At 33.3% G+C, this 23,316-nt stretch overlaps 2 protein-coding genes across 5 annotated transcripts; both read left to right on the top strand.

Moving 5' to 3' along the window:
* The first annotated feature begins 337 nt into the window (after positions 1 to 337).
* Positions 338 to 8,767, top strand: LOC149936022 (zinc finger MYM-type protein 1-like). Its single transcript, XM_090153606.1, has 6 exons — positions 338 to 407; positions 2,355 to 2,488; positions 2,557 to 2,978; positions 3,053 to 3,099; positions 3,153 to 3,486; positions 8,680 to 8,767. The coding sequence occupies exons 1-6, from the start codon at positions 338 to 340 to the stop codon at positions 8,765 to 8,767; spliced, it is 1,095 nt and encodes a 364-aa protein (XP_090009732.1).
* Positions 8,768 to 11,814: 3,047 nt separating this feature from the next.
* On the top strand, positions 11,815 to 23,247 carry ATP8A (ATPase phospholipid transporting 8A1). Of its 4 annotated transcripts, none has more exons than XM_090154553.1 (40): positions 11,815 to 12,302; positions 13,679 to 13,777; positions 14,074 to 14,185; positions 14,334 to 14,433; positions 14,702 to 14,800; positions 15,413 to 15,458; positions 15,595 to 15,709; positions 15,798 to 15,867; positions 15,946 to 16,070; positions 16,173 to 16,243; positions 16,303 to 16,343; positions 16,413 to 16,469; positions 16,547 to 16,655; positions 16,759 to 16,886; positions 16,964 to 17,130; positions 17,200 to 17,257; positions 17,324 to 17,435; positions 17,514 to 17,596; positions 17,655 to 17,704; positions 17,767 to 17,836; positions 17,916 to 18,053; positions 18,234 to 18,320; positions 18,400 to 18,447; positions 18,508 to 18,598; positions 18,676 to 18,740; positions 18,825 to 18,914; positions 18,984 to 19,066; positions 19,143 to 19,248; positions 19,316 to 19,393; positions 19,462 to 19,572; positions 19,640 to 19,714; positions 19,787 to 19,909; positions 19,995 to 20,073; positions 20,141 to 20,202; positions 20,266 to 20,322; positions 20,394 to 20,501; positions 20,577 to 20,665; positions 20,725 to 20,826; positions 21,176 to 21,261; positions 21,332 to 23,247. In XM_090154553.1, the coding sequence occupies exons 2-40, from the start codon at positions 13,738 to 13,740 to the stop codon at positions 21,427 to 21,429; spliced, it is 3,429 nt and encodes a 1,142-aa protein (XP_090010679.1). In that variant the 5' UTR covers positions 11,815 to 12,302; positions 13,679 to 13,737; the 3' UTR covers positions 21,430 to 23,247. The 4 variants fall into 4 exon arrangements, with proteins under 4 accessions (XP_090010679.1, XP_090010680.1, XP_090010678.1 ...); XM_090154554.1 differs by having other exon boundaries at positions 13,918 to 14,185; XM_090154552.1 differs by having other exon boundaries at positions 11,815 to 12,357.
* The last annotated feature ends 69 nt before the right edge of the window (positions 23,248 to 23,316 follow it).

Here is a 23,316-nt window from a genome sequence, read left to right as displayed (position 1 = left end):
TATAAAGTAAAACTCTCTTCATCTTTGTGGCTTAATACAGTTAAAGCAATGAATTATTCCATCATTATTCCTTCTGCACTTAAGCAATGAATTATTCCATCATTATTCCTTCTGCACTTCATATTGACATTCGGTAAAATAAAAACATACCAACTGGTACTATAAATACTTTTGAATTCGATCAAATAGTATTCGATCATTTGAAGGTTCGATCTTATGAAACAAATGACAAATGGGATTCGATCAAATGGAATTTCGATCAATTGCAACGTATAATGATCGACTGTCGATCACATATTTTTCGATCAAATGGACCAACACCATTCAGAAATATGCAATGAAACGTTTCTTGCAATCATCAGACAAAGGGGATATCAGTGATCTAGGGGATGAACCTTATAATCAAGGTATTGCAGAAAACCATTATGAACTGACAAGGAGACGACCCGAGGTGTTGGTTACACTTACACACCGATTTTGTTGAAACTCGAGGGATTGGTAGACCTTCATGTAACTTGAAAAATCCTAAAGGGAATTTATTCAATGGGTAATGGTTTTGCCATGGCAACGAAAAATGTTTTTGACAACATAAAATTGAAATTTTTCGTACTTAAGCCATATCGGTTCATTTTCACCGATTGTAGACCATTGGACCGAAATCCCATTCGTCCGAATGTACCATTCAACCGAATTCCAATCGACCGAAAACCGCGTTTTGCGCGGTTTTCATTCAATATACCGTTAGTGATACATATTTATATATCGTAGGTTAAGTGACGATAGTATATCTAATTTGGACTAAACTATGTCTTAAATATTTATTATTTCGTACCGACGTGTATTTTTAGACCTTTTTCCCTTGAAATTTGATATTTTCCGGGTTTAATTTTGGAAAATAACCTTGATAAGACCCGACGTGAAATAGTTGCCTACCATATCTAACCTAACCCAACCTAACCTAACCTAACCTAATCTAACCCAACCCAACCCAACCTGAACTAACCTAACCCAACCTAACCTAACCTAACCTGAACTAACCTAACCGAACCTAACCCAACCTGAACTAACCTACCCGAAGTGAAAACGAACCAGATTTAAATTTCCCATTCCCGCCATGTTGGGCTATAAACGAAAATACCTTTCGGTTCAATGGGATTCGGTCAAACGGGATTCGATCCAATAGTATACAACCATTTTCACCCATTTGGTTCAAATTGATCAAACTGTGATCAATTTTGATTTTTTTCGTCAATTTTTAATTTTTTTTATAATTTTGGTACTTTAAAGCTTTTCAATTTTTTAAAATCTTTCACAGGGGGGGGGGGGGGGGGACCCTTGGAATCGGTCCAAATCCCATGTTATTTTCAATGGGGAAATTTCCATTTTATGTTGTCAAAACATTTTTCGTTGCCATAGTAAAACCGTTGCCCATTGAATAAATTCCCTTTAGGATTTTTCAAGTTACATGAAGGTCTACCAATCCCCCGAGTTTGAACAAAATCTGTGTGTAACACCTCGGATCGTCTCCTATATTGTGAGTGAAGTTGAAATAGTGGAAAACTTTAGTCATAAGGGAAACTTTAGTCCTACTAAGGCAAACTTTAGTCCTGCTAAGGAAATCGTTAAAGCTTGCGAGATCTCAGATATCTTAGTGATTGATATTAGTTTGAGTAAGGATTGTCTGCCCGTTCAGCCTAAAATCACTTCTTTTCCTAAAACTTTAATTGGTGGTAAAATCGAGGTTTCAATTCTTCTTGGTATGAGAAATATAAAATGCTCGAATACTCCGTAGTAAAGGATAGAGTTTATTGTTTTTGTTGCCGCCATTTTTTGAGTAGTAGAAACGCAGGTTTTGTTAATGGGTTTTCGGATTTGAAAAATATGGCGAAAAAATTTGAAGAGCATTTTAGTTCACGTAAATCTTTTCACCAACAATCCTATAAGAAAATACTTAAATTATTTAGAATCTATTAAATAACGTGGTTCAATAGCGTCTCAGTTCAATGACCATCATAGGCTTGACCAGGGGCGCCGAGAGCGGACCCGGGCCCCCGTAAAATATTAATTAAGATAGCCGCGACCACTGGAGAGAGTTTTACTTTTTCTGGGAAAAATCCGGGAAAAGTATACATAGTTTGATAAAACCAGGCCCCGGTAATTTGTGCCTGCTTCCCCCCTTTCTCGTTGAGCCTTGGCTTAACGTAATTGGAATTATCTGCACACGTGGAAATCATAATTCTCTGCGCTCAACAAGACCTAGCGCTTAGGGGTCATATATCTAATGAATAAAATGGAAATAGGGGGAACTTCGCTGAAATTTTAGATATACTAATAAAAATGTCCTGATTTAAAAGCCAAGTGCGATAGCATGCCCAACAATGCCAAATATACTCATGGCAAAATTCAAAATGAACTGATCAATGTAAGTGGAAATTTAGTGAGGAGGATTATTGTACAAGAAGTCAATGAATCCGGTGGGTTTTATTCAGTAATTGCAGATGAACATAGAGACAACTCAGGGGTGGAACAATTAAGTGTTTGTATAATTTATACTAGAAAAGAAAAGCCGTCATAGAAATATTTTTAGGATATACAGATTTGCACAAGTTTGATTCTGAAACCATTAGTTTGGCCATAATTAGTCTTCTAAGGGAGAGCGGTTTGAAAATTGAAAATTGTGTCGCGCAGACGTATGATGGGGCTAGCGTAATGAGTGGACATGTAAATGGGGTCAGGGTGAAAATAGAAGCGGCGGTGGGCGGCGATTATCCATATGTGCATTGCTACGCTCACCGTTTAAATTTAGTTTTGGTTGACTGTTGCTCCAACATATTGCCAGTTCGGGAATTGCTAGGTTTAGTTCAAGCCATCTACAACTTTCAAAGCAATTCAGTTATTAGATGTGGATATTTTGAGAACTCTCAGAAAAATCTGGATTATGACGTCGTTTTTAAAATGCCACAAAACTGCAACACAAGGTGGTGGAGCAAAAAAAGGGCCTCCATTTTTTTTAGAAATAGGTTGAATTCGGACGGTAGTTTTTGCATTAAAGAATTTGGTTGAAAACGGGAAATCTGAGGAGGCAACTGAAAGTCGTGGGTATATTTCTCAATTACAAAACTTTAGCAACTTGATTTTTATTGTGGCTCTAGATGAAGTATTAGGTGCTACCAATTCTCTTTCGGAATATTTGCAAAGTCCAAAAGTCATTTTCACGGAAGCGGTTGCTATTTGTGAAACTACAGTAGCTAGGTTAGAAAATGTAAGAAACTCTGAACGATTTGAAAACATTTGGGAAGAAGCTTCAAAGATGGCAGAATCCGCCCTTCTCGCCGTGCCTGATTGCAACAGCGAGCCTTTAAGTTTACGAAAGCGGAAGATAATTCCTAACAAGAGGCTAAATCATAGTGTCATTACGTGCCCGACAGGCAGTCGAGAAATGGAATCCAAAACCTTAATAGATCAGATGAGATCTACCTACTACGAGTTAATTGATAAATTTATATCAGAAATGAAATCTAGATTTTTTTGAAAACACTGGCCTTTTCAAAGGAATAATCGCGTCTGATCTTCAGTCGCAAACCTTCCTTGACGAAAATGACGTTATATCTAATGAGATATAACGTCATTTTCGTCAAGGAAGGTTTGCGACAATTGAACATACAAACGGTTCAATTTTGATATACATGCTTTAAAACGGCAGATCGGAATAGCCAGAAATTTGATTAAATCCAAAAACCTGAGCACCGTTACCGATTGCTTTCTGTATTTAATAACGTTGGAAGATTGCTTTCCAGATTTAGTCAAGTACTATAAAACTGTGCTGCGCATTCCCGTGGCAAATACAATTTCAGAAAGAAGTTTTAGTACTCTCAACAGAATTGAAACGCGTCTACGGACAATAATGGGCGAGGACAGACTTTCAAATCTAGCCATACTTTCGATTAATCGTGACTTATCTAACTGCATAAAAGAAAACCCTATGTTAGTGGTCGACGAGTTTGGAAAAACATCTAACCGTAGAATATCTTTTTTTGATTAAGAAACTTATAATCCAAAAAATGTTATTTTACACTTGCCAATAAGAGTATAAAGAATGATGACAGAATATGTTGTAAGGAGGTAAAAATGAGGGGGGGGGGGGTGTATTTATGTGACGCCAAATTTTATTTCCATATATATCATAACACTTAAAACCAGAAGTACTTAGTATCCTATAATGATATGTGATTGCACTACTGGCGGGAACTGTGCCGGTCACAGGAGTCTTACTCTTGCCTAGTGTTGTTAATTTTCTGCCAATAGGAAAAATAAAAGATTTTACCATAAATTACTTTTTAAGGGTTTTTAATGTTTTTAACTTTTTATCGATATAAAACGTCTAATATCAGTAAACATACTACAAATCTGGCCAAAAACCTTAAGGTTAAAATTCGCAAGGTCCTCTGCCCAACACTAGGTCCTAATGTCTCAGCCCATAAACGTAGTGAAATCAGTGGCGTAGCCAGGATTTTGTTTCGGGGGGGGGCACACCATTGAAAAAAAAGTAAAAAAATAAAAATATTTGTACGTACGACCATACATTTCGGGGGGGGGGGGCACTGAGTGAAATCAAACCATGGGCAAGGTCTTAAATTAGATATATGGACTAGTTCTATATGTGCCTGTTCATAACTCTTGGTAAAGAAAAGCCCGCATATCACGCTACTTGACATCACATACGCTAGACCTTGCGCGGCCTTTTTTTTTCATGATTTGCAAGATCTATTTTAATCATGAAAAAAAAAGGCCGCGCAAGGTCTAGCGTATTTGATGTCAAGTAGCGTGATATGCGGGGCTTTTCTTGAATCATGAATCCTGCTCAAAAACCAAGCAATAGAGAACTAACACTCCGTAGCTTTGGCTATGGCCGCCATGTTGGGTAGATTTTTTTCAATAGGAAAAAGCATGGGTGACGTCGTGTGACGTAGAGCTGTTAGCTCCCTATTTTTCAAAAACAGGTTGTATATTTTAAATCGCGCCAAAAAAAACGATATTTACCCAAATTATTATTTTATTCATTATTTTGCCCACTACTAGCTCTAAATAGTTGGGTTAATCGTACAATTCTTATAAGGTTGTAAGAGAAACAAGTTGGCAAGCTTGCCAAAATATACCTCTCCTCGTAAAAATTTGCCCTTAGGTGTATTAACTACTGGACACGGTACTCGATGATATTTTGCCATCAAAAGCATTCTCCAAAAATATGTTTTCCCAGTGCTATCCCAACCAGTAGATTATTTTTTATTTTAATTATAAATATTACAAATGTTAATGCATTAAACAAATTTCCAATATCAATAGAACAAAAATCCAACTTTAGACCCAAAACGTTATTAAATTACCAAAGCAACAAAATGGGAAATAGAAAATACAAAATTTAAAATTATTAGAACGCTCACGAAACGTAAAATATACTTGCGATAAACTATTTTATAGAAAAAACCAACCCATTGTATTATAGGTCTTAAAAAATCAAATTTATATGGAAAAACAAAAGTTAAAGTGAAAACCAAAACTATTAGTAAAAGCACTAATAAAAAAACTGCGTGGGCTCATGACGACAACTCAACGAAGCCGATAAAAATCCATGCAAATAAAAAATCGTAGACATGAATTATCCCCCACATTATCAACAAACAAGAAAAATAACCAATAGAAAAATATATAATAATAACCCAACTAAATAAGTTAATTAAAATACTTAGGAATCAAGAAAAAGTCAATCTAAATACCCACAGTAATAAACATTGTATTAACAGAAATATGCAATAAAAATATATAATAATAACTCAATCAAACAACAAGGTAATTCAAATACTTAGAAATCCAGAAAATGTCAATCCATATACCCACGGTACTGAAAATTGTAATAGAAAAAAACAACAAGTTGGCAAGCCAAAATATACCTCTCCTCGGAAGAATTGTCCCTAGTGGTATTAATTTCTCGAGATAACCCTTAAAGATATATGTCCGCAATTTAGAGTTATTTGTTAAAAATGCTATCCCAGTTCTATCCCGCCCGGTATGAAATTTTAATTATAATTAAAATAATTGATACGAAACGACCAATTTGAATTTATTCAGAATATCATAAGTTAAGTAGTTACAGCAGTGAGTTAGACGTACTATAACAATGCACAATTGAATTAAACCCTTTTACAGAACAAGTTTATCAGTTAAATAAAATACGAAGCAAATTTTAATGAAAGAAATATCTACAGAGGGTATTATAACGACCGTTCGATTTTTGGTTTATAATTTTAACGGAATCGGGCCGATTTTAATTAAACGATAGATTATCGAAATTTTGTTAAAAGAATATTCCCTAGGGCCGCGCGATAAATTTACGAGATTAATTTCCCGTCGCCGTTATATCGAAATTTTTTTTGTTTCGGGATTGCCAGAACTGTAATGTCGTGGGCGAGTGATTAGAAAATAAAATTGCAACCTGAATTATGTAAAATTATAAATGTTTATTTTTATTCACAACAGTCTCTGGAACGTTCTAGATTTAACTTTCATCAATAATCCAACAATATATATTCCTTCTACGTAATTATACAGAACTAGTACTCAAGTGTCTAAGACTAGATTAGATTTGTCTTGGTTCATCGTGATTGAAACATAAACCAAAACACACTTACTAAAAGTAATTATCATAAATTATACTGAGTAATTTTAAACTCTGTCTTAATTAACAGCTGACATATGTTCGCTACTAATTACTTCCAATCTACTTAATAAGCCTCACAGGTTGAGTTGATAATTTCAAGGGTATAATTAGGTTATTCCAATTCAAAAAATAATAACAATCAATTTTATCTTACATCTGACTTGAGTTAGTTCACAATTACTTTAACACTTTCAGTCTTAAACACGCACTGTTCATACACTTAAGTCCATTCACTCACGTTCCAAACGCGAAACACAATTTAACTCTTTTCTTGACCGCAGACCGAACATACTAATTACAACCGCAAAGTTCGTCATAACTTTTGACCGACACCAGGACCCCGTCCTGTATTAGTTCGTCTGACAGCCAAGAACTAAGAAAGAATAGATCTTCTATATTGACGGCAACGGCCTTATATACTTTTATTTTATGTCTGTTTTTTACCCGTCGAGATTTGACTAAAGTTCGAAAAATTGAAGAGATTATATTTTTTACCCGGTTTGATTGACAGTTCTCCAAACGGTGGCGCTATATTATTACTTTGATTTAATTTCCGAGGGAGTTTTGAATAATTATCCTTTTTCTAAGCGTTATTAAAAGGTAACAATGAACTACTTTTTGTGTTTTAACGAAATTTTGTTAAGAATTTCACAAAACAAAAAACCGTACCAAAGAATAAACAAACAAAGTTCAATAAACAATATATACAGATATTGTATTAATCCGTTTAGTAAAAAAACCCGCCTTATTATAATGGTTTTAATATTTTCCCTAAGGAAGTCAATGGCTCGGCGATGAACTATCCGCATTGTTACAATGCGACCCGAGTTAAATTCCTGATCACGATCAAATTTTACATTAAAATACTAAAATATTTAATTAAATATAAGATTAATATAATCTATAAATATTTAATTAAATATAAAATTAATATAATTTATAAATTTTAATTAAATATAAGATTAATATAATTTATAAATATTTCATTAAATATAAGATTAATATAATTTATTAATATTTAAAATGATGTAGAATAAATTATAGTACCTAACATTCGCCAAAGCTGTTTTTTAGAAAAACACCGCAAATTAACAATCGTTGGTGGCTGAGTGGTTAGAGTAAATCTCTTGCACGAGGCAGGCCCGGGTTCGATTCCCGGCCGGCGGCAATAAATCGCAAACTGATACTAAGACGAATACCGTGTACTTTGTCCCCTCGGAGAGGTAAAAACGTGGAAACCCTGCCGTTGAGACGTTTACCGTAACCCTCAGCATTCGGTCCGTCCCAATTGTCGAAGACTCTTCACGTACAATCACAATTCGCAAAAGAAAATGACAAAAAGCGGGCGCTTTTGGAAAAACCTTTTCCCTGATTCTAAGAAACTGCGTACGCAGTGATTACACTTTGCTCCGAAAATGCGAACGCGTTCGCAGCCCAGACAGGCACGGTGATTGTAATACCCCTCCTAGGGGACTATGTCACCTCGGAGAGGTAAAAACATTTATTCCTTTATTAATAAAAATAATTCTACATATCATAAGCAAACGCGTTACCTCATATTTTCAGAGGTGAACTGAACTACTACGAAATATTGAAACGAGCTGTAAGTTACATATAGTAAATGGCATAAACAACTAACTTTATGAAATGCACTAGCTAGGTAACTTATATTTCCTTGCATAACATAAGAGATTACAAAGGGGGTAAGCCAGAGGCTACTAAAAGTATTTTAGAAACCGATACTTAAGCCTTCCTAATTTTATTGATGCTGACAGGTTGACAGCCAAAAATACCACTAACTCACTTATTTAAATAATAAACTAACAATATAAAAGTATATAAAAAGTAAGAAAATATATTATCCTATAAATAAATGGATTTACCTTTCGAAACGTAGATCCTTCAATTGACAGTTTGTTCTAATAAGTTATGCAATATGAGCTATATTCGTGAATTCATGATAGGATTGCCTTTAATTTGTTGGATGTTATAATTGTTATGATAACTCTCACAGGAATTTTGATAGCAATATGCTTCACTCCATGCTTCTAAATCCGAGCTGTTAGCCTTTGTTCAGGATTTGGAGGAAAATAGACTTCATCTTTACGAACCATTATTATCGCTTTTTTCTTTGAAGCTTAGTTACAAACTACGGTTTTTTTCTAAATCATGAATTGGTTTTAATGACTCATCTATCGCGGATTCTAATACAGGAAAAACATATAAATAAACTATGCCGATCGGTTCTGCCATTTTTTCCTGAAGATAAAAACTAGCAGACGACTAACAAAAATCTGTATATTTTTAATAACGAATCAAACGTCACCGAATTTTACGTCATTTAAGGCGGTATAAGCATTTTAGGCCCAGCCCAGAATGTTCCGCCACAAAATACCACAGGGGATATGGGGAGATATTCATTCCAAGTAGCGTTATGGATTCCTGCAGCGCGTCATATAATTATTACCTCTCCGAGGAGGAGTTATACAATCACCTTGTCTGTCGGTCCGTGTGTGTGTGGGTCTGTCTGGGCTGCGAACGCGTTCGCATTTTCGGGGCAAAGGGCAATCACTGCGACGCAGTTTCTTGAAATCACTGCGTTTGCAATGGTTTTCCAAAAGTGCCCTCTTTTGGTTATTGGGTGTATCATTTGCGAATGGTCTTACATTTTTTACGTATGAAATTATAAAGGTCAAATCTTGTTTTAGCGCAGTCATCAGAGATAAGAGGGTTAAAGGGTCAGTGGCGAGGCCCCCCCGCAAAACAATATTCGGAATTTTATCCGGTATCTAGTATATACTTTGATATGAAATTAGGGGGCCCCTAAAGCTCCGGGGCCCCCCGCACTGCGGGGTCTGCGGGGGCCTTATCTACGCCACTGTAAAGGGTTGAACGTGTGGGTGGTCCACTTAGTTTTTTGTCTATCGGTACTTTTGAATCGTTAAGGGTCATTTATGAATACAATTTCAAGGGGTATACAACGCGCTTTTATCGTTTTGCTTACTTTACTCGTAACTTCGTAATTTATTTTACGTGTTTTCTTATCGGCTTTAAATGTATGATACATTTTCATTAATGTGGTTACATTGGTTTTATTTATTTTGAGATATGCGCTGTTGTTTAGCAGCCTTCACTATTCAGTTAAGGGTTTTTTTGTGTGCGTTATAAGCCGGGAATTGTTAACGGTAAGGCAATTTTGCTTTTTTCTATTACAATTTTCATTACCGTGGGTATATGGATTGACATTTTCTGGATTTCTAAGTATTTGAATTACCTTGTTCTTTGATTGGGTTATTATTATATATTTATTATTCCATATTTCTGCTAATACAATGTTTATTACTGTGGGTATTTAGATTGACTTTTTCTTGATTCCTAAGTGTTCTAATTAACTTGTTACTTGGTTGTGTTATTATAATATATATTTTTCTATTGGTTATTTTTCTTGTTTTATTTCGCCTATCGAAAATGTTGATAATGTGGGGGAGAATTCATGTCTACGATTTTTTATTTGCATTTATTTTTATCGGCTTCGTTGGGTTGTCGTCATGAGTCCACGCAGTTTTTATTAGTGCTTTCACTTATAGTTTTGGTTTTCGCTTTAACTTTTGTTTTCCATATAAATTTGATTGTTTAAGACCTTTAATACAATGGGTTGGTTTTGGTATCTAAAATAGTTTCTCGCACGTATATTTTACATTTCGTGAGCGTTCTAATAATTTTCAATTTTTTATTTTCTATTTCTCATTTTGTTTCTTTAATTTAATAACGTTTTGGGTCTAAAGTTGGTTTTTTGTAGGGATGCACCGATATGGGTAGAGCCGATATATCGGCTATCCGTGGCCGATAATATCGGCCGATATTAACAAAGTCGTCTATCATAACAGTAGTATATATCATAAAATCATTGTCATAAAATTTTATTCTAATTTTTCATTAAAAAGGTTTGCCAGAGCATATTAGAATATTCTCCTTTTCATTTTACTTGATACATATTATCAGAAGAAAATAGGGGGAAGTACGCTTCTAGTCAGCTTTGGAAAGGCGTCACTTTTCACGAATTTTCACGCCAAAACGGTTTGGCGGGAAATCGCGGATGAATACATCGTTTAAAAAATCAATTTTTCTTAAATTGAACTTTTGTAACATATTGTCCTTCTCATTCTCTGCTAATTGAGCTAAGGCGTATTTGCTTTCGTCGTTTATAGCCGTGTTGAATCAAAACAAAAGTTTAACTACTTTTTCAGTTTGGTTTATTATGCGTAAAATGACGTTTTCGTGGGTCACACGACGACTTCTACGGCTCAAAGCTACAGATACGTACTTCCCCTATTTTATTCTGATATTATCTATCACAAATCGAAAATCGTCTAAAAAAATGGTCTAGCTTCTGAAGTCTGGCGTACGTGGCGCGGCCAATCACTCTTTGGGTCGTTTATAAACGTTCTTTGATGAAAAATTCTCAGATCTCTAATCCCCAAGACAAGCAATGTTTTCGAATGGTGGCGCGAATAAAGAACGATTCCCAATTCTTAACAGCCTTGCTAGAATATTTATCGGCACCTGCATCCAGTGTTATAGTGAAAGGTTGTTTAATACAACCATTGAGGAACTACCGGAAAGCTACTTTAAAAATTAAGAAATAGACTAAAGCCAAGCCTTGTTGAAGAACTTGAAATGTAAGGTTGTGGCAATAAAATATTATCATAAGGTAGTTAATCGAGTATTTTATTATTTTTCAATGTTTTTCCTGCAAATATTTTTCGAATACCGCTATCTGCTAATATCGGCTTCGTTTAAGCCGATATTGGCCGATACCGATATTAGAAAAATAGACCGATATATCGGTGCATCCCTAGTTTTTTGTTCTATTGATATTGGAAATTTGTAATATTTATTATAATTATATTAAAAAATATTCTACTGGTTGGGATGGCACCGGGATTACGTTTTTTTTGGAGGACGCTTTGAATAAGGCGAAATATTGTTGAGTGCCCTGTCCAGTACTTAATACGCATAAGGGTAAATTCTACCAAGGAGAGGTATATTTTGGCTAGCTTGACAAGCTTGCCAACTTGTTTTTTCAATGACCAACATAGAAATACTGCGGATAAACTGGTTTTTAACCGCGTTTTTGTTTTAATCGTTGAAGACTGCGCCTGCGGTTAAATATAAACCCGAAATAAACGTGGACTAAGTAACTGCCTCTACTACTGACGGACAGACAAGTACGCGAACGCGAGCACCATTCTTATCAGTTAAAAATATTAAATTAGTCGCTTGTCTCCGCTGAGTCTGCTCTGCTATTACTAATGAGTAAGCAATAGGAAATTTTACATATAAAAGACAATATTAAATTAAATGCGAAAAGATTAGAGCTTCGAAAACGTTGTTATGGGCCATTTTCAACTAATTTTATGTTCAAAGTGTAATATTATTTGGTAAGAGCTTTCAACTGCCGGGCCCGGCTACTGCCTAACCCTTGGCTAGTCCTGGTACATAATACTTCTGGGCGTACTTAGGAGGTGTTTAAAGTGACCACCCACCACTGCACCAGATCCAGAAGACTGACTTTCTTCATTGGATAGTAGGCTTAATCTTTTAAGTAACCTACCTGCACGTATTTGCTATCCTTTTAATAAGTATGTAATATTATAATTTTCATTTATTTGACATGGCCTTGATTTGTTAATGTTAGGGTTGAAAAACAAGCTATTGTCAGTGGATTTGCCTAGAAAAATCTAATTTAAAATTTGAATTTGGTTCTGAACTTGTGGCAAACATTACATAGACAACCAGTTTAAGAGTTGTAAGATATTACAGATTTTAATTTATGTTGGGGTGAATTTTTTTCATGACATTTTAGTGTTGTGTATAAAACTGCCTTATGTAGGAAAGTTATGGTTTTGTTTATTTCCTATGTATGTGCTTCGTCATGTTCTTTATCAAATTTATATCAAACATTTTAAACTTAATGACCATAGGAAATTAATAGTTTAAACATGTCCACAACTGTTTATTTAATCCAATAAAATTCATTGAAATAAATCACTAGTTTTAATATCACTGATTTACTAAGTTTGTTTTGAGTTTTATACAAAACTACTCAAAACTGGTCAATTTCCCCATCCCCTCATCATAGGTTATATGTGTGGAACACTTTTACAGGTGATCAATGATTATAAATGAAACCTAGTGGAAGGCTTTTTTTTCGAACACAAGTTTTAAGTATTATTACCCCAAAAACCACTTGTTCTCTTTCAAATTTTCAATTGTAGTAGAGGGTCTTATTAACGCAAAAAACCTTGTATAATTAAGTGAAACAAGCCGTTTGTTAATTTTAAATAAAAAAAATTGTGGTTTTGGGTAAATAATATTATTTAAAAAAATTATACTTAATGTATTCAAAATTATTATTAAAGGCTGTTTAAAATTTTTACCTTTTCAACATTTATACATAGATTAAATGCAGTAAATTAATACAACTGGCTATTTTATTTTAAGATGTTACCCAGATTACGGTGTATTTCAATATAGAGTGCTAGTAGTTGATGCGTTTTTAAAAGTTAGTGACGTCACAGCCGTAGCTTCCGTAATGGTTGTGATGAAAACTCCCGGTTTTCTCAATAGACTTTTAACATTGGTGACGTCGCAGGGTTTCAAGCTGCTGGCACTCTATTCTGCTTCTTAGGAATGAATTCTAACTTTAGCAGCAAGAGGAAAATTTTGCACCCATTCCCATTTCCATGTTCTGTTTATTTTAGTTTCTGATCCCCTAGATCATCATTGCTATAAAACACCGAACAAATTATGTCACTGAATTAATAGTATTATCCATGTACTAAAATAATCTAGTATCTTATATTATACCATGTCTACAACTTACTACGATAGTTGCGGGATAATATCAAAAAGCAAATAGTATAAAAAATAGAAACTGATTATCAATGCAACTTCTTTTAGGAAACTATAAAACTGGCTAATTTCTGCATTTCCTTGGCTGTTGAGTGTACTTGTACATTATGAGACAAGCCGTATACGGAGATATGGAAAAGCTTGAAGGTATAGTTTTAGAATCATTTCATTTTTAGTATTCATTGGCTTTCATTTGCATTGCGTTTTTGTCTTATTGCTTAGTGGCTTGAGAAGCATTATATAGACTTTTAATTACTGATACATTTTCTTTATAAAACCTTTGTTAGGGCAGTTTCCTAACCTAAATTCCTATGGAGTTTAGGTTATCCTACTAGGTGGTTGGATAAAATCTAGGAAAACATGTTTAATCTTACTACACTTAGTGTCCTGCTCACGTTTTTTTAATCTGGAATACCTTTAACGATAAACAATGTCGGGAGTAGATGAGGATGATGATCAAACATCGGGAGTGACAGAATTGCCTGACGTTACTGAACAAAGAGCTATCTACATAAATGCTGTGCAAAAACAGAAATTCTGCAGTAACAGAATCAGGTAGGTTGAAATTATTTTAAACTTTTTTGTTTCAGTTTTAAATTTTTTTCTCATTTTTCGGGTCTTCCGAAATTAAAATTACATTATTTAATGTAGATTGTTGTCAAATAAAACAGTTCGCTATATCAACTTATCTTTTTATTTACAGCACTGCTAAATATAATGTCATATCTTTCATTCCGAAATTTCTTTTTGAACAATTTAGAAGATATTCTAATATATTTTTTCTCTTCATAGCACTTCTACAGGTTGGTTTATTTCATATATGCTCTATTTGCGTCATTTTATTGTATAGTTTCAAATTTATGGTGAAAGAACATTTCTTTATCTCATTGTTCTATACCACTATCTGAAATATTTTGCACCCCTTTCCTATTAATTATGACTTGATTATAATTATCAAATTTTATTTTGATAGCCAATTGTGCACTAGAACAAATACTTTATACAATAAAATCTGGCATTAGACCTAAATAAAAATTATTTTAATAATATTATTTTTTATTTGGTTATTAGCAAATTCCTAATGTTTCTCCTACTGGTCGCTACACAACACTCGTTCCTCTTATTTTTATATTGCTGGTTTCAGCTATCAAAGAGGTTGTTGAAGATTTTGTAAGTTTACCTCTATTTGAAAAGTTTTGGAAGAGATTTTCCCTTATTCAAATGAAATAACAACATCTTAATGCTGAAATATTCTTAATTAAGTTATCCTATTTAGTATTATATAGCCAATAACAGAAGTATATAGCACATCTCACAAGAAGAAAGTATCTGTCTAACATTCTGAGCCATAATAATAAAACATGCACCTTTTCAAGCTCGAGGCAGTTTTCATACATTGTATCACATCTTAATATTTACCCCCTGTATTACTCTGCCAGAAGATGTAAAATGTATAAATTACTTTTAGCTTTCACTGCTTTACAGAGATTTTTCCTCAAAAGTAGTAAATTTAAGAAATTCGCACATATGTTGTATTTTACCCCACACTATTTCCTTGCAAAACGTATTTTGATAAGTAGAGCCATCTGCAAAAGTACTTTTGAAACGAATAACAGTAGCAATACTGGAGATGCGTACTTCTCTTTGGAAATGTATTAATATGCTTCTGCTAATGACAACTGTGTAAATATAGTTTATAATTGAAACTTCCGCCTTCAAATTATAGCAACTAATATATGGTTGTAAAAATTCTAATTTAAAATGATTTTCCTGATCTTATAGAAACGTCATCGAGCTGATGACACTGTAAATAAAAGGAAAGTTTTAGGTATGTAACAGCCAAACATTTTTTTATATCTGATAAAAGGAGAAATTAAACTATGTTATTTTTTCATCTAGTGTTTATTAGCTTATGTAATGTGATAAGAATACTTGTAATAGTGTGTATTACTATTTGCTTATAGCACTGCGAAATGGCCAGTGGCAGCTTATTCGATGGACAAAAATTAGTGTAGGTGATGTGGTTAAGGCTACAAATGGCCAATTCTTCCCAGCAGATTTGCTTCTTTTATCATCAAGGTATAAGATTCTACTGTCTCAGATATTGATGTCTTAATATAAAATTTATTACTATATGATACGCCTATAAAACCAAATTTACTTCTAGTGAACCTCAAGCTATGTGTTATGTTGAGACTGCCAATTTGGATGGTGAAACAAACCTTAAATTACGTCAAGTGAGAATATATCTATATAGTCATTATTGAGTTATTTTTATAGTTTTATCAAGTTGGTTTCATTGAAATATTTTACAGGGTCTATATCAAACATCAAATTTGCTAACGGTTAAAGATTTGGAAAAATTGAACGGAATGATTGAGTGTGAACTACCAAGTCGAAACCTCTATGAATTTGTTGGGAATCTTAGGTTATCAAACAAGTAAGAAAATAATTTTATTACGTTACTTTTGTTAAAATATTTTCAAAGCCCTGCTTAAATGAAAAATGTTTTCTAACTACATAATTTTTTAACTTTCTTTAGAACGTTACCTTTGGGACCAGATCAAATATTGCTCAGAGGAGCAAAATTAAGAAATACGAACTGGATTTTTGGTGAGCCTAAATTTTTTATTTAACGCTATTCATATTACTAATAATTTTTTATTTTTAAGGCGTCGTGCTTTATACGGGTAAAGAAACCAAACTAATGATGGTAAATTTTAATCCTTTTTACTCTAAAAATTGGGATGTGTAGTCATTTACCTATAATGTTTTATTTTAGAACTCAACAGCTGCCCCATTGAAACGATCAACTGTTGATAAGTCAACTAACAATCAGGTAAACTTAAGTTTGTTGTTGGAAAGTCTCATTGCCTATAATGGACGAATGAATAAAACACCTTTATTTTTTGGTAGATTCTTATTTTATTTCTACTGCTTGTAATTCTGTGCCTTGTCAGTTCTGTTGCGAGCGAAATATGGACAAACAAACATGTCAAAACTGACTGGTACCTTGGTCTTGATGGTGAGTTCATTGAGTTTCTATTTTTTCCATTAAGGTTGCTCCAATTTCCCAGAAATATCTGGCGTTTCCACTGTGTTATCAATTTTACTCATTTCTCTCTCAGAATTGTCCAGCACAAATTTTGGATACACATTTTTAACATTCATAATCTTATACAACAACCTAATTCCTATTAGTTTAACCGTTTCTCTTGAGGTTGTGAGATTCATTCAAGCCTATTTTATCAATATGGTACTATAAAACATTTCTTTCGGGAATTAATTTATATATTCAATGAAAAATTAATATTTAACATCTATACCGTAAAGGATATTGAAATGTATCACGAGGAATCTGACACTCCAGCTATGGCTAGGACCTCAAACTTGAACGAAGAATTAGGACAAGTGAAATACGTATTTTCTGATAAGACTGGAACACTAACGCAAAACGTGATGGTGTTCAAGAATTGTAGTGTTGCGGGAATAGTGTATAAGTAAGTACTAGCACTCGAGAACATCTTGGCATGATCATTTATGCCAATAATCAACATATTTAATTTTAGTGGCCTAGCTAGTACTTTTGAAGGTTTGGACTTATTGAAAAACTTAAAACAAAATCATGTAAACTGCAAAATACAATATACTTATGTAGGCTAAATATAACGCTTAAGTACTTATACTTTCCAGGCAACTGCAAAATATATTCAAGAGTTTCTCACATTATTAACTGTTTGTCACACTGTCGTTCCTGAGAAAGACAACAATACCGGACAAATTTCATATCAAGCTGCATCTCCAGGTATATTTTATAACTTTCTGTCAGGGAACATTTCTAGAGCAATATTAAACAATTTAAAAATTGCTATCCATTTGGTAGATGAACGCGCATTAGTGTATGGTGCTAAGAAGCTAGGTTATGTTTTCACCACAAGGACACCTCAATCTGTTAGGATAAGTGCTGTAAGTAAGATATTTAAAAGGCATGTTGGAAGATTATAACTGGCTCTTTCTTTAATAGCTGGGAAAGGAGGAGGAATATGAAATTCTGAATGTTTTGGAATTCACAAGGTACTCTATAATACATGACATAGCTCTTCCACCTAATTAAATAAAATATGGTTTTCCTTCAGCAACCGTAAAAGGATGTCAGTAATTGTTAGAACTCCAGATGGGAAAATTAAACTGTACTGCAAAGGAGCGGTAAGTAGCTTAATACGATTGAAGGGTAACAGTGTCTTTATGTGGATCAAATTCTACCCTATTTTTTTTTAATGTGAAGGACAATGTTATTTATGAAAGACTAAGCGAACACCAGTCATTTAAAGAAATAACGTTAGAACACTTAAGAGAATTTGCCAGCTCAGGGCTCCGTACCCTTTGCTGTGCTGTGGCAGAAATTCCTTTGGAGGTTTACGAGGTAATTATTTTCTAATTACTCTGCAATTATGAATAGTCTGATGATGGAGGCTAAAGCAATTTTTATTACTAATAGTTAATTACTAAGCGGAGTTTGATTTTTTTTAAATATGGGTTTATAGGACAAAATTTTTAAATATTGGTACCTTTTGATTTAAAGCTTATACCAATAATTATTTAGGATTGGAAAAACACTTATTACAAAGCTAGCACCGCATTACAATACAGAGAGAGAAAACTTGAAGATGCGGCACAGTTAATAGAAACTGTAAATATATTTCCGAAAGTTCAATACTGGAAAAATTAACTGCCATATTAGCTTTCTAATTTAAATATTTTTGTTATAGAATTTACATTTGCTTGGAGCAACAGGGATTGAAGATAAACTTCAAGATGTAAGGTTCATATTTTGCGTACTTTTTAAAAGTGTATTATAACCCAGTATTTTTGTTTAGGGTGTACCTGATGCCATTGCGGATCTCTTAAAGGCAGACATTAGAGTTTGGGTTTTAACGGGAGACAAACAAGAAACTGCGATCAATATTGGTAAATTTGTCTATAATTATTTTCCACTGAAAAATGATTTGTAAAAATCTTGTTAATATCAAAAAATTTGGTTTTAGGTCACTCAACAAAACTTATAGACCATGGAATGCCCCTTCTAGTCATTAATGAAGATAGTCTTGATGTAAGTGTTCAGCTTCTATTTTTCATTTATATTGGTTGTGAAAAAATATTTTCTACCAACCCCAATAATATTGTACTATTTAAGAATACGAGGGAAGCTATAAGAAGGCACGCTCAAGATTTTGGTGACATGTTAAGAAGAGATAACGATGTGGGATTAGTTATAGATGGCTCGGTAATTAATTTTGGTGTAGTCCCTATTATTTGGGAATTTGTTTGGGTAACTTTTATATCATTTATATAGACCTTAAAGTACGCACTAGCGTCAGATGTGAGACATGATTTTGTGGACATAGCGCTTTCGTGCAGATCTGTTATCTGCTGCAGGTACGATGATATAATAAAAACCATTTTAGTGGGTAATTATGTATAGCCATCCATTTCTGTGTAATTATTCCTCCAGAGTGAGCCCAATGCAAAAAGCAGAAGTTGTTGAAATGGTAAAAACAGCCACAGGAACAACAACTTTAGCCATTGGAGATGGAGCCAATGATGTTGCTATGATCCAAGTAACAATATTTGTCAATTTTTGCAAAGATTTGTTAAAAATAGCTTGTTCATTAATTGTCTATATAGGTTGCTCATGTTGGTATTGGCATAACCGGAGTAGAAGGGCTGCAGGCAGCCTGCGCTTCAGACTATGCCATTGCCCAAGTTAATATTAAAAAAAACATTAGTGACAAAGAATAACTGTTTACGCTCATTTTCTTTTTACTTTGAAGTTCCGATTTTTGACCCGGCTTCTTTTTGTTCACGGTGCTTGGAGTCATTCTAGGCTATGTAAACTAATCCTTTACTCTTTCTACAAAAACATTTGTCTCTACGTCATTGAGGTACCGTCACCAAATTATTTACTCTGTTACTTGAAACATTTTTGAAGTTACCTTTTTTATCTCATAGCTATGGTTTGCTATCGTAAGTGGTTGGTCAGGTCAGACGCTTTTTGAAAGATGGACAATAGGTCTTTACAATGTTGTAAGTATTCCCGCTGAATGCTATTTAAATGCCACACACAGTATATGAATTTCCAACATTGGTTCTATTCAGATATTCACTGCGGCCCCTCCTCTAGCAATGGGATTATTTGATCGAACTTGCAGTGCCGAGACCATGATGAAATTCCCAGCACTGTACAAGCCTTCCCAAAATGCGCTTTTCTTTAGTGGAAGAGTTGAGTATTGTTTTCAATTGGATTTTTCTTTTTTTATTATAGTTTCCATTGGTTTATAGCAATTTCTAATGTTTTTAATTTCAGGTTTTCTGGGCTTGGATATTTAACTCAATTATCCATTCGATACTTTTATTTTGGCTTACTCTTCTCTCGTTTGATAAAGGTTGGTAATCAGTATTTAGTAACTAGTATCTAAGCGAAAAATCTAATACCTTAACTTTCTACCTCAGATGTGGTTTGGAGTAATGGGCTTACTGGTAGCTATCTTGTGTTTGGGAATACCGTTTATACGGTGTGTTAATTTTAAATCAATTCCATATCTTAATTTTTTGTTAAATTTAATTTATTCTTTTAGTTAGTGGTTATTACTGTTTGCTTAAAAGCAGGCTTAGAAATGAATGCCTGGACTTGGGTTAGTATCATTTCCTAATCAAACGAGACTTGTCTGTAATATTTCATATGTCCATACTTATTTCAATGTAGCTGACCCACCTGGCTATATGGGGAAGCATATTTAGCTGGTTTCTATTTCTCTGGGCATATAGTAACTTTTGGCCAACGTTGCCTATTGCACCTGACATGACAGGAATGGTAAGAATATTTTTTGTAACCATATTGCTATTGTAAGTCAATATATTTTTTCTATTATATTTCAAATTATTCTAGGATCGTATGGTATTTGGGTCTGGAGTTTTTTGGCTAGAGTTATTGATTATTCCCTGCATCACCTTAAAATGGGATTTCACGCATAAAGTGTAAGTTTAGAAAAGTCTACGCTTGGTTCAAATTTTAATTTTTTGGTCCTTTTTCGCAGGATTCAGAGAACGGTTTTCAAGAGCTTAGCTGAGCAAGTGAGAGAAAGTGAGATAGCAAACACAGACCCAACAACTGTGATACTTCGAGCCACAAGGCAAAGGTATTCTTTTAACATCTTCAGGCATGCGCCCTGGTGGCACTTTTATCCACATTCATCCACGCATGCTTTCTCTGATTCACTCACTTTCTAACATTTTTCAATTAATTGGTTAAAGGTACTAAATTTCACTTAACACACTACTTTTTGCGTTCTCTTTCGTCTATTTGTACTCAGAGTTATTCCCTTAATTTTGTACTTAATATTTTGTATTAATCTTTTTATTACTTCTATTAACTTTCTTATCCTTAATTTAACATCATAAGTAGCTTAGATTGAATACTTGTTGTGAAATCGCCTTTTATAAGGCCTATGTTTTCATTTTTGTATAATAATTTCTTAAAACCAATAGGTTAACTGAAACAGCTAGATTACTTCGAAGTGTTTTTAAGCGACCAACGCAAGTTTCTAGAGCCCCATTGGAAGTGGAATTACAATGTGAGGCTTTTGCGTTATATTTTGGGCCTATGGTGTGTTTTAACCTATCAAAATGGCTGCTCTTTTTCAGATGGATTTGCTTTCTCTCAAGAGGAGCATGGAGTCGTACCTCAGGCTGATTTCATCCGTGCCTATGACACTACAAAAAGCAAGCCACCTGGAGTTTAGGTCTAATTTATTTAATAATTGTCATTATCGAAGAGACGTTATTACTTAAGGGAAAGAGACAGTCACTCTACTTAAAAGTCATAGAAGGGATTGTCCGTTTTGTATTGGTATCCCATTTTAAAAGTTCATATAATGTCACTTTGCCGTAGCTGTTTCAGTATACCTCGTTGATTTCCATTCTATTGTGAATATATATCTATTCTAAATAGTCTTTAGGTAATTATTCTTGTAAAAAAACTATTTCTTGACTCACCAATCTGTGATACATAATTTTTTTTGCTGAGGTAAATTTGAAATATAAAGCTTTGTTTGTAAAAAAAAAAATATAAAGTGTAGTGTGTTATATTAGCAAGACATTTTAAGTGCCAATAATAGACATTTGGTACAAAATATCTGCACCCCTTGATAAAACTTTTGCAAATGTCAGTTGGTTGGTGAGAATAAGTATTTTAATACGTGATTTTCATGTATAAAATTGTAGCTTCGAAACATGAGATTGAAATTTTGTACAAATTAATGGTTAATGGCAAAAATTATTTTTATTTTTTTCTGGATAAGTGATACTGAAGGTGTTTTTTACTTTTTTTAGCTCAATGAATAATATTTCCAAGAAATAGTTATAACATTTCTTTTTTGTCATTGGAAAACCATAAGCAAATGCTTAAAATAAGAAATGGGTCACGGGACCATCTTACATATAAAAAATATTTTTCTTCTAACTTATTTTTTAAATTTATCACCCTTAATAGTTAATTTGAAATGGTCTATGCAGCAAATGTTTTAGTAATGTAGATGCCCTCTGTTACTGATAAAAAAAATGGTAAAAACTACACTTCTATTTGTTTTTTAACCAGTATTATGAATTTGAAATCATTTCCTCCTGTTCTTGAAAGCCTTATAAATCTTAGTAGATTAACAAAATATTAAAACATTTCATTGTAGTGTTACTTAAATAATTGTTATAGATTAACTATATAACAAAGATTTATACATTTTTTAGAATACTATGCCACTGAGAATTTTTATCGACGTTGCACTAAAATATGATTATAGTTCATTCTTTTAGAAACTATACGAACCCTTAAATGTATCACTTATCCTATTTTGTTTTGAACGCTTTCTTGAACTTTTAAACCATTAAGCCTGTGTAAAAATGTTGGCTTTTTAAATTTGTCTGAAAAGTGACGATCCTAAAAGGTTTGTGTGCTAACTAAATTAATGTTTTAAAGTTTATTTTGGCCTTTTCACCAGGTTTTAGTTGTCAATGTTTTATATTTGTTCAACCCAATCCTAGTGATAAAATATGCCTAGCATCTTCAGTTTTTGTAAGAAAAGCCTTATCTTAATACCTTAAACAAATTTCAAACATAGTATAGTAATAAAGATAAGGGTATTGTTTCAAATATTTAAGTTGAAATTTTCAACACAAGTTATTTACAATTTTTTTTGATTTGATGACGGGTTTTGTATGGGTTATTAGGTGAATAGTACCTGATTATTTCAGTTGAGATTTTCTAGTAATAATTAGAACATATAGTTAATTTTTTGATATTTTTGTTTGACGCTTTTCTGTTGTTTTTTTGATGCAAAGATTGAAGTGAAATTTATTTATTCACGTTTATTTTTTTGTCAAAGCTAGTCATTTAAGAAATTTATTAAAATCAGGCTTTTAAAAAATAAGTTTGCACTTTACTATCAAAAACAGGAAAAGATCTGTCAGTTCTTTGCAATTAAATTATTACTGTAATCATCAACATTGTAAATATTGTTGTACCATTCTGGTTGTACAAAAAGTTAAACTGATTTATTAAAATTCCCATTTTGATGATAAGTGTCCAATTACTTACTGATAATACCACAGAAACTTCATACACAATTATCCTTTTA

The sequence above is a fragment of the Leiobunum rupestre genome, chromosome 7 (genome assembly GCF_980474605.1).
Source record: "Leiobunum rupestre chromosome 7, qqLeiRupe1.1.hap1, whole genome shotgun sequence".
NCBI classification, from domain to species: domain Eukaryota; kingdom Metazoa; phylum Arthropoda; class Arachnida; order Opiliones; family Sclerosomatidae; genus Leiobunum; species Leiobunum rupestre.
This window is presented reverse-complemented; position numbering and strand designations above follow the sequence as displayed.